Below are 13,337 nucleotides of genomic sequence, written 5' to 3'. Positions count from 1 at the left end.
GGTACTGGACGTCTTTTTATTCCCAAGTTTGTTGCAAATATGTATTCTGTTTGGTAAGCCTGCCCCAATCAGTATTTATATGCCCACTTTGTGGTGCCATTTTTTTCCATATTGTGGAAGTTGTGTAACTCTTCTGATCTGCTAAGTGAGCAACTGGATGTTGTTTGTTATACTCCATTGCACGCAGAGGCAAAGGCCAATATGTTTTGAAAGAATAAATCATGTGGTGAAGTGCAGATTTTTACATGACTTAAACAGTTGGAAGGTAACATCAATGGTGCCAGCAACAGTAACTTAGAAGTAGATATAAAGGGCATTCAAAAAGTTTTGCACAGTACTCTTTAATTTTTTTTTATTTTTGCAGGAGGAGAAAGAAATTTTTTGTGAACATACTTGGAACATTTAGCTATACATAGAGCTTACTCAATGTAGCCTCCATCAGCTGTGGCACATCTGGCCCAACGTTCTTTCCATAATGTCTTTCTCACTACCAAATGTTTTACCACGCAGGTGGGCCTTCAGATGACCAAAGAGGTAAAAATCAGACAGAGCCAAGTGAGGATTGTAGAGAGGATGAAGAACTATTTTCCAACCCATTTTCCTGATTTTCTCCTGCATCGTATAGGCTGTATGGGGTTTGGCATTGTCATGGTGTAGTCTGATGATCTGACCCTGAAGCTGTGGTCTATGGGTCTTGATGCTACATTGCAGCTTGTCCAGTGACAAACAGTAACCGTCCCCATTAACTGTGGAGCCAGGTTCCAAAAACTCGATGAAAATGACACCACACTGATGCCAGAAGGAGGAGGTCATCACATTTCAGTGTGCTGTTCATGAAAGTCTTGGATTCTTCTAACAAGGGGAACCTGGATGACACCACTCCATGGATTGGGTTTTGCTCTCGAGTTCAGACAAAAACAACCATGTTTCATCCTGGGTAATGACGTCATAAAAACACTGTTTCCACTCTTCAGTAAAGGTCTACATGAGACCCTCGCACATGTTTTTCCTCTCTCCCATGTGGACCCGGGATTTAGAATAGGCCCAAGGTATTCCTGCTTGTCATAAGAGGCAACTAAAAGGAGTCTCACATGTTTTGCCCTTTATGTGGTGGTCCCCTGTCAGGTTTGACCTCCATCTTTCCAAATTTTCCCAAAGAGTGAGCCAATTGGGGAAGGGCACCTTACATGGTGCATTGTGTCCATCATGCTTTAAGACCTTCAGCTCACTTTGTATTGCAGTCCCACTCATTCTTGGTGAGGACACCTTCCTGGGTGTGTTTTCCACCATGTACTATCCAGTGTCACTTTCTGTGCCGACGATGACCATGGACTAAGAGCACCTCATATCCAGCACGGTAGCCAGTCCGCTGTGGTGGAACTACAATTACCCTGTTGGCTGTAGCCCCCTGACAACAGAGGGATCACTCTGCTGATGCCTTTTCCGTTAAATCCCCATTTATGCCACAGAGTAGGTGTCCATCCCCCTGGGGCATCGGGACTCCCAGCAATGGCCATCGTGCCAGGTGGCCCTTGCTGAGGCTAGGTGGCACCCATGGGGAGGGCCCCTGGTTGGGGTGGGTGGCATCAGTGCGGATGACACGCCATGAAGCGTTGTATGTCATCTCTTGCTGGTGGTCCACCACCAGCAGTCTCTAAGCGGGCAAAGTCTAACTTCAGTGCTAAGAAATATGACCCCAAATCATTCCCCTCCCTGGCCACACCATGGGAGGAATGCAGGCTAAGGATGGCAGTGAAGCTTATTCGCCCCAGTACAAGTGTTGATGGGAAATCTTTCATGTCCATGAAGCCTCAGTTTTTTGTGGAGCATTTCGAGGACAAGTTTGGGGAGGTGGAGGGCTTGTCCAGTATGCGCTCTGGGTCAGTCTTGATAAAAACAGCTTCCTCTGCCCAGTCATGAGCATTACTCGCTTGTAACAAGTTCAAGGATGTATCTGTTACCATCACGCCCCAAAAGAGCTTAAATATGGTCCAGGGTATTATATTCCACAGGAACCTTCTTTTCTTGTCTGATGATGATCTCCACGCCAATTTAGAGTGGTGAGGTGTTCATTTCATATGGTGCGTCCATCGGGGCGGAGGGATAATCAGGTTGCCAACGGTGCCTTCATCTTGGCCTTCGAGGGTAACACATTACTCGAGAAGGTCAAGTTGATGGTCTACCGCTGTGACATTAAGCCATATATCCCTCCACTGCCTCGATGCGGTGCTTTAAGTGCTGGAAGTTTGGCCATATGTCTTCCCGCTGGACGTCCAGCATCACACGTTGAGATTGTGTACGTCCATCACATCCCAATACTGCATGTGCCCCGCCTCCCATCTGTGTCAACTGGGGAGAGCGTCATTCACCTTGCTCACCAGCCTGCAGGATTTTACTGAAAAAGAGGAAAATCATGGAATATAAGATGCTGGACCAACTGACCTACACCGAGGATAAGAGGAAATTTGAGAACCTACATCCTTTGGCTATGAAGCATAAGTCTTCTTCGGCTCCTCTTGCTCGGAACGGGTTCCTTGCGTCACTCCCTTTCCAGGTTTCTGGTAGTGAGAAAGATGACACCCGCTAGTGCCCGAAAAGCCCAAAAGCAGCTGGCCATAGGGCTTCACGCTCATCCTCAGTCCCAGAGACTGAATCAGTGAAGTCCTCCCAGCCAGAAAAACCCAAGGAGCAGCAAGAGAAATCCAAAAACAATGTCCCCAAGACCGAGAGAATTGCGGTGGTACCCACACCACCGATACCTACAAGCTCTGCGTCTGCAGATGAGGTGGAGATTCTGGCATCCACTGAGGACCTATATCTCGCTGGACCCTCAGACACAATGGATATAGACTGCTCAGGCAAAGAGTTGGTGGCAGCAGGTGACCCTTAGGTGTAGACTGCCACATTGAATGTTACATGCCTTCCCTGTCTCAAGATGGCATCATCCTCCAGTGGAATTACGGCAGTTTTTTCCACTGCCTGGCTGAGCTATGGCAACTGTTAAGCTTACCTGCTTTTTGCATTGTCCTCCAGGAAACCTGGTTCCCGACAATGCGGACCCCTGCCCTCCGTGGCTATAAGGAATACTACAGAAACCTTAGTGACTATAATCGAGTGTCAGGTGGAGTTTGTGTTTATGTTCTAAACTTGGTCTGTAGTGATCCTGTGCCCCTTCAAACCCCTCTTGAAGCTGTGGCTGTCAGAATACAGACGACACAGGAAATAAATGTCTGCAATGTATATCTTCCTCCAGTTGGTGCAGTATCCCTGAATGTTTCAATAGCACTGATTGATCAACTCCCTAAACCTTTCCTACTTTTGGGAGATTTTAACACCCATAACCCTTGTGGGGTACTGGTACTGGGGCAGGCAAGATGACAAAACTTTACTGTCTCAGTTCGACCTCTGCCTCTTAAATACTGTGGGCACAACACATTTCAGTGTGGCTCTTGGTAGCTACTTGGCCATTGATTTATCAATTTGCAGCCCAGGCCTTCTCCCATATACCCACTGGAAAGCACATGACGACCTTTGTGGTAGTGGCCACCTCCCCATCTTCCTGTCACTGCCCCGGCATCAAGCCCACGGACGCCAGCCCATATGGGCTTTAAACAAGGTGGACTGGGAAACTTTCACCTCTGCTGTCACTGTTGAATCTCCCCCACATGGTAACATCAATGTGATGGTCGAACAGGTGACTACGACAATCGTTTCTGTGGCAGAAAACAGGATCCCTCACTCTTTAGGGGGGGCCCCGGCAAAAGGCAGTCCCTCCTTGGTGGTTGCCGGAAGTTGCTGAAGCAATTGAGCATCGGCGAGCTCTACAGTGGCATAAGCAGCACCCTTCCCTAGAGCATCTCATAGCCTTTAAACGGCTCCATGCCCGCATTTGCCAACTTATCAAAAGACGGAAACAGGAGTGTTAAGAGAGATACATCTCAACCATTGGGTGCCATACGTCACCTTCCCAAGTCTGGGCAAAAATTAAACGTGTTTTCGGGTACCAGACCCCCAACAGGTGTTCCCGGTGTTAACATAAATGTTGTGTTATGTACTGACGCAAACTCGAATGCCGAATACTTTGCTGAGCCCTATGCTCGAGCCTCTGCGTCGGAGAATCATCCCCCAGCCTTTCGCACTCTCAAATGGTGACTGGAAGGGAAAGTCCTCTCGTTTACTACACGCCACAGTGAATCCTGTAACGCCCCATTTACAGAGTGGGAGTTGCTCAGTGCCTTTGCACATTGCCCCGATACAGCTCCTGGGCCAGAACGGATCCACAGTCAGGTGATTAAACGTCTCTCATCTGACTACAAGGACATCTCCTCATCACCTTCTACCAGATCTGGTGCGATGGAGTCTTTCCATCAAAGTGGTGGGAGAGCACCATCATTCCGATACTCAAATCCGGTAAAAACCTGCTTGATGTGGATAGCTATCAGCCCATCAGCCTCACCAACATTCTTTGTAAGCTGCTGGCACGTATGGTGTGTCAGCAGTTGGGTTGGGTCCTGGAGTCATATGGCCGACTGGCTCCATGTCAGGGCGGCTTCTGCCAGGGTCGTTCTATCATAGATAATCTTGTGTCCCTTCAGTCTGCCATTTGAACAGTCTTTTCCAGGTGCCAACATATGGTTGCCATCTACTTTGATTTACGAAAAGCGTATGACACAACCTGGCGACATCATAGCCGTGCCACATTATACGAGTGGGGTCTCCAAGGCCCGCTCCTGATTTTTATCCAAAATTTCCTGTTGCTTTGTACTTTCTCATAGTTCATCCCATATCCGGGAGAATGGGGTCCTGCAGGGCTCTGTGAGTGTCTCTATTTTTAATGGTCTAACAACAGCTGGAGGACCGTCCATCTCACCTTCTCTGTTTGCAGACGACTTCTGCATTTCATACTGCTCCACCAATACTGGTGTTGCTGAGTGGCGCCTACAGGGAACCATCCACAAGGCGCAGTCAGGACTTCTGTCAACATTGTACCATTCATCCAGAACCAGAACTTTACCTTAATGACGATTCAGTCACTGTAGTGGAGACATATTGATTCTTAGGACTGGTTTTCAACACCCAATTGACTCAGCTTCCTCACCTTCGTCAGCTTAAACGAAATTGCTGGCAGCACCTCAATACCCTCCACTGCCTGAGCAACACCAACTGGGGTACAGATCGCTCTACGCTGCTGCAGCTCTACAGAGCCTTTGTTCAATCCTGCCTGGACTATGGGAGTCTGGTTTACAGTTCGGCGGCGCCCTCATTATTGCATTTACTCGACCCAGCCCACCGCTGTGGCATTTGCCTAGCAACAGGAGCTTATAGGACAAGTCAGGTGACCGGTGTCCTTATGGAGGATGGAGTCTTCCATTGCAGGTTAGGCGTGCACAACTGCTGGCCAGTTACGTAGCACATGTTCATAGTTCTCCTGTGCATCCGAATCACTGTCTCCTTTTCTCACCCATGGCGGTTCATCTCCCACATCAGCGGCCCAGGTCAGGGCTTCCAATTGCAGTTCATGTCTGATTCCTTCTTTCCTTGTCTTTACCACCTATACTTGAAGTCCCTTCACGTACACCTCCATGGTGTACACCTAGGCTGCAGCTTCGCCTGGACCTTTTCACATGGCCCTAAGGACTTGTCAGTTGCAGGTTTGTACAACACTGCCCATGATTCCAGAGGGAAAGTGATTGATAATTTTGTAATTGTGAACAAAAAATTTTCTCTGCTTCTGTCCTTAACTTTTGCAACAAGTTCATTTGTAACGACAGATGATCTTCCATTCCTTTTTTTCACAATGGACATTCATCTGACATTCCCGAAACAAACTGCACCTTTTCTTTCAGCACTATCACTCATGGTGTTCACCTCTATATGCACAAAGTTCACTACGAATGTCTATATCTTTCATGTTTTTCACACAAAGAAAATGGATTACAGCATAGAATTAACAGGCAGCAGGAATTTTTATTATGGCGATCATTTTTATTTACAGTTACGGAGCAAACAACAGTTCAGTAACTCTTCCACAGAACTACTAGGCTCCTACTTGCCCAGGTGACACAGCTGTGCTGAAACCACTCACTCACCCAACTCCTCCGCACACTGGGCAGTGTCAGAACCTACTTTTTAGAGAGCCCCTGTATTATCCAGTACAGTACAGTTTGAATTATTCAACTGCCACAGTAGCTGTGTCTTGAGTGATGAAATTCCACACATCACTCTCATCTTGTATCGCCAGTGTGATTTCAAGATTACGGATTGACACCACTTATCACTTTCAACAGTTGCTATGAGTTTCAGTTCTTAGTATAAGATGAAAGATGCTAATGATAGTAAAACCCTAAGTATTAATGTACGATGATTAGTTTCTTAACCCCAAAGTAATCAGTTTACAATGCTCTACTGTATGTGTAATATTGATGCCAAATGTCATATATCCACTGCAGAAGCCACTTGTTCCTTCATGTGGTCAAAATATGATTCACCCATCTTGTATGAAATTAGTGAATGTCTTCTCCATTTGTAACCAATGAATGGAATCATAGAATGAAACAGTTTTAATGAATTCTCATATTGTATGAATTCATGGTTTTGAGGAAGCTTTTGACTGTTTCATGGCAAAAAAACATTCACAGCAGTCCTAGAAAATGTTTTTCAGATACAGAAATTGGTCAAGTGAAAAGAGAATATATATTAATGGAACATACCTGAACCGCTTCATTTTTCAAACAATATTGTTTTATTTGCTTATAGTGCAGATAATTTCATCAACAATGGAAGAATTTAATATAAAAAAAATTGAAGCTGGCCTAGAAATCAGTCATAAGAGACTGTTGCTAATGAACAATGAAGCAATAAAACTGGTTGATGAGTTTTTGTATTTAGGGCAGTTTAAGGTGACAGCTGGGTGGACAGTAAGGGAAGTGGATAGAGTAATAATGACATCTAGTGTTTTTGGTAAACTAAACAATGTTTCCAAAACAAAGTTTCCAAAGTGTGTAAAAAGGAAAGTTCATCTCCAGTATGTGCTACATTTTGACTGATAGTGAGATGTGGATTTCAAAGTGAAAACCATTCATAAACTGAGGCCTCTTTGAGGGCAGTTGAGAAATACATGATGAGGATTCTTAGAAGAGACTCAGAAAAAACAAATTGATCAGATAGCAGACTGGAGTGGAAAACACAATTATGATGGTAAAGAATACACGCATGAAATGGTGATGAGTGAGACAGGTGCATGGATGGTAGGAGGCAGACCACGGAAGTTCTTTGTTGTGTTCCAAGAGATAAGGAAAGGGCGTCTTTTGATGACATTAGAAAGCATATGGGAGTCACATGAATGTGTATAGAATGAAGAGCATAAAGTAAGGGAAAGTTTAGAACAGGCCTTTCTCCAGCACTTGATGCTGAATTGCTGCTGCTGATGGTAATGTATCTTTGCTGAATCAGGTTTCAGTAATAACTTGGGCTTTCGGTGACTTCCTCGGTCACAACCATCGGGCTGTGATAATCTTAACTGATGCAAAGGTGTTATTTTATAGTTAACAAAAATGAAATTACATTATGATGAAATCTTGTAAAAGCTGTGGAATGTAGATGGGGTACTAGAGATTATGCTGATGTCTGTGACAGGTAGTTGCTAATAGTGCCACTGATCCCATTAAAAAATAATTTGGTTTATTTCTCTGAAGCAGTTGTAGTTCAAGAAACCTTCAATAATTAAAGAGACGAGTTGATGTAGAAATGAAACTGTTTATGGGGGGAGTTCTGTATTTACATGACTGTAGATTGGCATAACTGGGATTAGCTGAAAGCAGTTGATGGATAAAAATTGTCCTGTTTGTAAGCTCTGGATTACATGTAATGATAGTGTGTCTGCTTGAGGTTTTACATTAATTGAACAACATTCAGTTACTATTATTATTGTTACTACTATCATCATCATCATCATTATCGTCATCATCCCCCCCCCCCCTCCTCCCCATTCCAGAGGTGAAGAACCTAGCTAAAATGTGTTCTTGAATGATTTTACAGTATGGTGGAAGTTGTATGAACCACAGAAATTTTTATTAATGGGTAAAGCAAAAAATGGTTGAACCTCAATGAGCTACATCCAGGCTGGGCAGTTGAAGTGTCAACTCCTTTGTGTCAAACCCACATTGACGACACTGTTCATGAATGCTTATGTATCAACAGTTGGTAGTCTTAACACAACACTTCAGGTATTCATCATGAGCTCGAGATAAAACTTGTAACCGATATTCTTGTGAAAGCCACCAGCGGCTCCTATAAGCTCCAAACTGATAGGAAATATGTTCATTGTAGTTGCGTTTACTTTGCCATTTTTGGAAAAAATACTAAGATTAGAAATTATTCTTTTGCAGAAGCACTTAAATTATTTGCTGCATGTATGTACACTGACTTAGCAAATGTCATGGGACATGCACCTAATATCACGTGGGGCCACTTCTGGTCCTGCAGGCTGCAGTGACATGCCATGGAAGTGAGTCTACAAGTCCCTGGTACTGCTCTGGAAGCAGTCGACACCAAATCATTTGCAGAGTGACAGCCAATTCTGGTCTGTTCATGGGTGCAGGATCCATAACACACAACCTGTATTCCTTGAAATCCCGGATACGAGTTCAAATCTGGACTCTGGGGTCACCATCTCAGTCTTTGAATTGCTGTGCATGTTCGTGTAACCATTCCCAGGTAATGTGGTAGGACTATCAGGGTGTTGGAAGGCCAGAAATGGGCGGAGATGGTCGCCAAGCAGATCAACATTTCACGGGCCATTCAAAGTTCGTTCAGGAAAAACTAGAGGGGCCACTCCATACCAGGAAAATGCACCTCAAACCATAGCAGACATCATCACCTTGGAGCATGTATTTTTGGCAGGTGGGGTCTATGAAGTCCATCCCTGGTGACTGTCGACAAATGCGAGCTGTAGTGCCTGATGACATCCGGTCAACAGTGGCACTTGTGTGCGATGCTGGCTCCCACACCCCATGGAACCCATGTTCCTGTGGATTGCCCACTGGAAGAATCATCATCCTGTGTTGAATTGAACCATGATTTGTTGCACTGTTGCCCTCCTGTTTCTATTGACAATCTGTCTAGTACATCGCCAGTCAGTCATTGAGAATGGTTGGACAACTGGTAGTTTGTCTGTTGTGAACTGTGACACTCTCGTTCAACCATTCACGATTTACTGTTGACACAATATAACGTGTGTGAAGCCAAATTCGCGCACCACTGTGGAAATTGAAATTCCCATCCGATGGCCTTTGACAACCATACTCCATTTGAATGGCGTCAGCTCCTGATGACATTGCATGTTACTCTTTCACAGGCACTTCTCAGAAGGTCTTCTATTCAACTGCATCTGGCAAAGGCGGTGTATGGTGCGCATGGAACACACCTATACCATCTGTGTCCCACTATCCCATGATGTTTGCTAAGTCCGTGTGTATGATGTGTTATGGGTGAAGCTAAATGAATATAATCCTCATTAACTTTTGCAGATATTGGAAACTCCTGAAGATAATGACGCACATGACCCACTAAAGCTGGAGGAAGATGTAAGTGATGCCTTGTTTTATAGTAGTCTAGATTTAATTCCTATAATTAGTAATGTACAAGGAGTAATCATAAAGTAATATTTATTATTTTGAAAAAAAAAAATATAGTTACATAATTTTTTTTTAATTTGTTTTGCAGGTGTATGTTTGCAATCATGGTACATATTCTAAATCTTCTACCACAGTTCCAGCTAGATGAGCTAAAACAAAATGTGTTGAAGTGGAGAAGGGGTTTGTCATTCTGTTTTAATTCCCATAGCTGTGGATGACAGTAGGTTTGAATGTGTACCAGCACTACAAGCATGTACCTGTAAACGAAGGAAGTAGTTAAGTAATTTTATTTTTAGAGGGTGTAATTAAAACTTCATGATAACACCCTCCTAAGTAGATCAGTACTAGTCATATTCAGTAGTTTGTGTGCTATACAGAAGTAGCCTACAGTGGCTGTGTTCTGCTTGTTAATCTGTAGCTTGAATCATTCCACATCCCTGTAGGCTCTCCTTCATGATGTGATAAACGAAAAGTGATGTGTTACTGTTTACAAAATGCTTTGCTTTTTCTCTGTTTCAAATCGACGTCTACCTAGGAATCAGAAACACACAAATTCTGCGCCTGCATGCAAGATTCACAAACCATCCTACACTGCACAGTGAAGAGTAGCTTTTACTGCTGCTAGTCATTAAATTTCCTGTTCCAACCAAAAATGGAGCGAGAGAAAAATGACTACCTATACGCATCCTATGAGTCCTGATTTCTCTTGTCTTTGCAGTCCTTACGCAAATTGTATGTTGGGCACAGTAGCACCATTCTGCAGTCGGCCACTAATAGTATGTTGTGGAAAGAATGTCATCTCTCCACTGAGGATTCCAATTTGTGTTCCTGAACATTTCCATAATATGTGTTGATAGAACCTACCATTAACAAACCTAGCAACACACGTCTGAATTACTTTGATGTCTTACTTCAGTGGCAGTGTAGCACCGTACCACTACTCTTTAATCCAACATGGTAGGTATCCCAAACTGCCTTCCCTACAACCAAACTTATGTGCTCATTCCATTTCACATCACTTTGCAACTTTGCATGTAGATATTTAAATGATGTGGCTGTGGTAAGCAGCCTACCACTAACTCCATATTCAAATATTACATGATTGTTATTCCTTGCCTTCTTCATTAAGCTGCATTTTCCCACATTTGGAGCAACCTGTCATTCATCACACCAAATAGAAATTCTGTCCAAGTAGCGCTGTATCCTCCTGCAGTCACTCATTGGCAACACTTCCCCTTACACTACAGCATCAGCAAAAAGCCTCAGATGCTGTTCATTGTAACTGTGAGATCATTTATGTATGCAGACTGTTTAAATAAAAGTATTCCATTTTTTGTCACAATGTAGTGTGGACCAAAACAAGGTATAAAGTCCAGTAAACAAGAGCTTTAAAATGCATACCCCTAGAGCTATGAGTACTTGTTCATTTTGCTGCTGTGAAACATCTCTTGTAATAAACAAGTGCTCAGAACTCTGCAGGTAAGCATTTTAAAGCTTGCACTTTTTATCATATTTTGGTCCCTAGTACCACCTCTCAAAATATGGCACACTTTTTTTAACATCCTTTATAGGAAACTACTGGTCCTGTCATACTTACTGGGGCACTCCTATCTTTCAAAACAATATACCAGTTCCAATTGCTTAAATCTCCAAGCCACTTGTGTGAAATTGAATGAATTGCCCTTGAAGGGGCAGGGGAGGGGAGGGGGGATTGAACTACACCGTCTTTCTAATTACCACAGATTTATGCAACTTTATGAAGCAGTCCAAATGGTGGAATTTATCACAGGCTCAACATCTGAGCTTAGCCTGTGGAAATGTGCTCATGTTTTGTTGCCTCCCTAATTTACAGTTAATTGTATCACAGCACCTGTGGCATCTCCATCTTCCTTTTCTGGTTATCTACATCCTGCAGGTGGTAGGATACATTCTACTGTACTTGTGTAGGAATGTCAAGAGCATTGAAACAGTGAAGCAAATTAAAACTGTGTGCTGGCCTTGGACCCTAAATCAGAACCCGCCCTTCAGTGGTTAAATGATTCAGGCTCAATATTCAACCTGTTGTCACAACATCTGCCAGTACCTTTTTTCGTACGTTTCAAAACTGTACAGATGATGACCTGCATCCCTTGATGGTGTACCAGCCCTGGAAGAAACGATATTGCAGATAAATGGCTTAGCCAGAGCCCAGATCACTTTTTCACAATGAATCTTTCATTCTGCAGCACAGTGTGAGCTGCAGGGTAGAAGTCCTGGCAGAAGAGTAGCAGTACCCAGATAGCTCATTTAGGAAGCGCACAGTCTGTGAAAGGTGAGTTTCTGGGTTTGAATCCTGGTTTCAAAATGGCACAGGTGGCACAACAGAGTGAAGGATTCATACTGGTTAAAGATCATTGATACTGACAATTATTAGCTGTTCGACACTGTTTTATTTCAACTTGGTACTGGACGTCTTTTTATTCCCAAGTTTGTTGCAAATATGTATTCTGTTTGGTAAGCCTGCCCCAATCAGTATTTATATGCCCACTTTGTGGTGCCATTTTTTTCCATATTGTGGAAGTTGTGTAACTCTTCTGATCTGCTAAGTGAGCAACTGGATGTTGTTTGTTATACTCCATTGCACGCAGAGGCAAAGGCCAATATGTTTTGAAAGAATAAATCATGTGGTGAAGTGCAGATTTTTACATGACTTAAACAGTTGGAAGGTAACATCAATGGTGCCAGCAACAGTAACTTAGAAGTAGATATAAAGGGCATTCAAAAAGTTTTGCACAGTACTCTTTAATTTTTTTTTATTTTTGCAGGAGGAGAAAGAAATTTTTTGTGAACATACTTGGAACATTTAGCTATACATAGAGCTTACTCAATGTAGCCTCCATCAGCTGTGGCACATCTGGCCCAACGTTCTTTCCATAATGTCTTTCTCACTACCAAATGTTTTACCACGCAGGTGGGCCTTCAGATGACCAAAGAGGTAAAAATCAGACAGAGCCAAGTGAGGATTGTAGAGAGGATGAAGAACTATTTTCCAACCCATTTTCCTGATTTTCTCCTGCATCGTATAGGCTGTATGGGGTTTGGCATTGTCATGGTGTAGTCTGATGATCTGACCCTGAAGCTGTGGTCTATGGGTCTTGATGCTACATTGCAGCTTGTCCAGTGACAAACAGTAACCGTCCCCATTAACTGTGGAGCCAGGTTCCAAAAACTCGATGAAAATGACACCACACTGATGCCAGAAGGAGGAGGTCATCACATTTCAGTGTGCTGTTCATGAAAGTCTTGGATTCTTCTAACAAGGGGAACCTGGATGACACCACTCCATGGATTGGGTTTTGCTCTCGAGTTCAGACAAAAACAACCATGTTTCATCCTGGGTAATGACGTCATAAAAACACTGTTTCCACTCTTCAGTAAAGGTCTACATGAGACCCTCGCACATGTTTTTCCTCTCTCCCATGTGGACCCGGGATTTAGAATAGGCCCAAGGTATTCCTGCTTGTCATAAGAGGCAACTAAAAGGAGTCTCACATGTTTTGCCCTTTATGTGGTGGTCCCCTGTCAGGTTTGACCTCCATCTTTCCAAATTTTCCCAAAGAGTGAGCCAATTGGGGAAGGGCACCTTACATGGTGCATTGTGTCCATCATGCTTTAAGACCTTCAGCTCACTTTGTATTGCAGTCCCACTCATTCTTGGTGAGG

The 13,337-nt window shown here is 43.6% G+C and overlaps 1 protein-coding gene across 15 annotated transcripts in view; it reads left to right on the top strand.

Annotated features, from left to right (window-relative positions):
• LOC126210558 (pharyngeal muscle protein 2-like) overlaps positions 1-13,337 on the top strand; it is a 510,724-nt gene that overhangs the window by 66,694 nt on the left and 430,693 nt on the right. For 9 of the 15 annotated variants that reach the window (XM_049939816.1, XM_049939815.1, XM_049939818.1 and 6 more), the window contains one exon: positions 9,528-9,584. The exons of 3 other annotated variants lie outside the window; for them this stretch is intronic. In XM_049939816.1, the coding sequence (XP_049795773.1) occupies positions 9,528-9,584 (57 nt within the window). Of the gene's footprint in view, positions 1-9,527; positions 9,585-9,723; positions 9,743-13,337 lie in introns of all 15 variants that reach the window. 3 more of the 15 variants (XR_007540701.1, XR_007540700.1, XM_049939827.1) reach the window with 1 other exon arrangement.

The sequence above is a fragment of the Schistocerca nitens genome, chromosome 10, assembly GCF_023898315.1.
Source record: "Schistocerca nitens isolate TAMUIC-IGC-003100 chromosome 10, iqSchNite1.1, whole genome shotgun sequence".
Taxonomy (NCBI): Eukaryota; Metazoa; Arthropoda; class Insecta; order Orthoptera; family Acrididae; genus Schistocerca; species Schistocerca nitens.
The sequence above is the reverse complement of the archived record's forward strand: the minus strand, read 5'-3'. Positions and strand labels throughout refer to the sequence as shown.